We start from the raw sequence: 2,447 nt of genomic DNA, 5'->3' as shown, positions 1-2,447 counted from the left end.
CTCACCTCTCTCCCTCCCTCCCCCAGTGACGTAGTTCGTCTTGAACGCCCGACCTTGAGGAACAGAGGAACCAGCTGATTGTACCAATCTCTCTCTCTCTCTCCCTCCTCCTCTCTGTCTATCATACCCTCCCTCCTCTCATCTCTCTCCTCCCTCCTCTCACCTCTCTCCTCCCTCCCTCACCTCTCTCCCTCCCTCCTTCCCTCCTCTCACCTCTCACCTCTCTCGTTCCTCCCTCACCTCTCTCATTCCCTCCCCCAGTGACGTGGTTCGTCTAGAACGGCCTGACCTTGAGGAACAGAGGAACCAGCTGATCGTGCGAATCAACGCAGACAAGAACCAGCTCAAGGCCATCGAGGACCGGATCCTCAAGCTGCTCTTTGAGTCGGAGGGGAACATTCTGGACAATGAGGAGCTAATTAATGTGCTCAACGAGTCCAAGGTGGGTTGTTGTTGTTGTTGTTGTGGTTGTTGTTGTTGTTGTTGTTGTTGTTGTTGTTGTTGTTGTTGTGACAAGAAGCTATTCTTTGAGTCGGAGGGAACATTCTGGACAATGAGGAGCTGATTAATGTGCTTAATGAGTCCAAGGTCAGATGTGTTGATGTTGTTGTTGGTGTTTATTTCCTTGACTTTTTCCTTTCCATCATCATAATTATGCCCTTTTTTTCCATTGCACAAAGTCACATCCACAGTTTTGAGTACTTTAAAAAAAAAATTAGATTTCCATTTGTGAAGTTTTTCTTTGTTGGAGCATAGGTCACATCCACAGTTTTTTGTTGTTTTTTCAATCTAGATTTCCACCGTGATATATCTTTATCTCTATTGCACATTGTATGGGGGGTTGTTCTTTGTAATTTTTAATTTAGATTTTCATCCTTATATTTAGGCTAGTGGGTGGTTGGCGGGTGCTCTGGTGTGGTTTACTCCTTCTTTCCCTTCAAACATCTATGATCCTTACCTCTCCTCCTTCTTTTTTATTTTTGTTACTCTCTTGTAACACCTCTGATCTTAGGCACTTATATTAACTTATTGTGTTGGAAGTGCTGTAAAGCTCATACTAAAACTGAAATATTTAGGCTAGGTCTATGCTTTTCTCTTTGAAAAAATTTTTAAAAATTAAAAATTAGATTTTCATCATCATAGTTATTAACTTTTGCTGTATTGCAGACGGTCACATCTGAAGCAGTTTTTTAGGTTTTTTTGTTTTTCAAATTGACTTTTCCATCATCAACATATCTGTGAGTTATCTGACGTCTTGTCTCTACGTTCTCCCCCCCCCCCCCCCCCCCCCCCACCAATCAGGTGACTAGCGGTGTGATCAAGCAGCGTCTGGCCGAGGCAGAAGCCACGGAGGAGAAGATCAGCCAGGCGAGAGAGAAGTACCGCGTGGTGGCCGAGAGGGGGTCGGTCATGTACTTTGTAGTGGCTGACATGGGAGAGGTGGATCCCATGTACCAGTTCTCCCTCAAGTACTTCAAGCAGGTCCGTTTGTTGATGTATTGGGTTTTACGCCACTTTCGAACATATTCTACTGGAAGAAGGTCGTGGGAAAGTTGTTTGATTTGATTCCTGTCAACTTTTAAAGGATTTCATACCAGTTCTCCCTAAAGTGCTTTCAGCAGGTCGGTTTATTGTAGGGGGTTTTAGGACACTTTTGAACATGTATTGGAAGGTTGTGGGAAAGTTTTGTTCATTTTAATGTGTGTAAACTTTTCGAAGATATCGTACCAATTCTTGCAGGCAGGGTTAAAGCAGTCGACGTCCTAAATTACCTAAATTGTGTGGACAGCGGCGTAAAAACACCTGCATTTATAGAACATTCAAGCACTGACCAATTGAAATATTACCTCATGCTAGCTTGTATTGTAATCCCCCCCCCCCTCCCACCACTGCTGGGTGGTTGGCAGGTGCTCTGGTGTGGTTTGCTCGTTCTTTCCTATCAAACATCTATCGTTTTTACCTCTCCTCCTTCTTTTATATGTTTGTTACTCTCTTGTAACACCTCTAATCTTTGGCACTTATATGACCTTATTGTGTTGCAAGTGCCGTAAAGCTCTTACTAAAACTGAAAACTAAACCGCCCACACACCCAACCCCACTTCTCTCTCCCGTAGCTCTTCAACAACACGATCGAGACGAGCGAGAAGTCGGACAATTTGGCAAACCGCCTGCTCATCTGTTTGGACGAGACGACCAAGTGCATCTATAACAATGTGGCCAGGTATGTCTGTCTGTCTGTCTGTCTGTCTGTCTGTCTGTCTGTCTGTCTGTTCATCTGTCTGTTTGACTGCTCGTCTGTCTCTGATTCTGTCTCTGTCTCTGTCTCTGTCTCTGTCTCTGTCTCTGTCTCTCTCTCTCTCTCTCTCTCTCTCTCTCTCTCTCTCTCTCTCCCTGTCTCTGTGTATCTCTCTCTCTCTCCCTGTCTCTGTGTCTCTCTCTCTCTCTCT

At 44.6% G+C, this 2,447-nt stretch overlaps 1 protein-coding gene across 1 annotated transcript in view; it reads left to right on the top strand.

Annotated features, from left to right (window-relative positions):
* Nucleotides 1-261: 261 nt before the first annotated feature.
* LOC101860294 (dynein heavy chain 6, axonemal) overlaps nt 262-2,447 on the top strand; it is a gene marked incomplete at its 5' end in the record, with an annotated part of 24,656 nt that continues 22,470 nt past the window's right edge. Inside the window, 3 exon segments of the mRNA XM_013089757.2 lie at nt 262-442; nt 1,303-1,482; nt 2,115-2,221. Coding sequence (XP_012945211.2) covers nt 262-442; nt 1,303-1,482; nt 2,115-2,221 — 468 coding nt within the window.

The sequence above is a fragment of the Aplysia californica genome, unplaced genomic scaffold, assembly GCF_000002075.1.
Source record: "Aplysia californica isolate F4 #8 unplaced genomic scaffold, AplCal3.0 scaffold01035, whole genome shotgun sequence".
Classification (NCBI taxonomy): domain Eukaryota; kingdom Metazoa; phylum Mollusca; class Gastropoda; order Aplysiida; family Aplysiidae; genus Aplysia; species Aplysia californica.
This window is presented reverse-complemented; position numbering and strand designations above follow the sequence as displayed.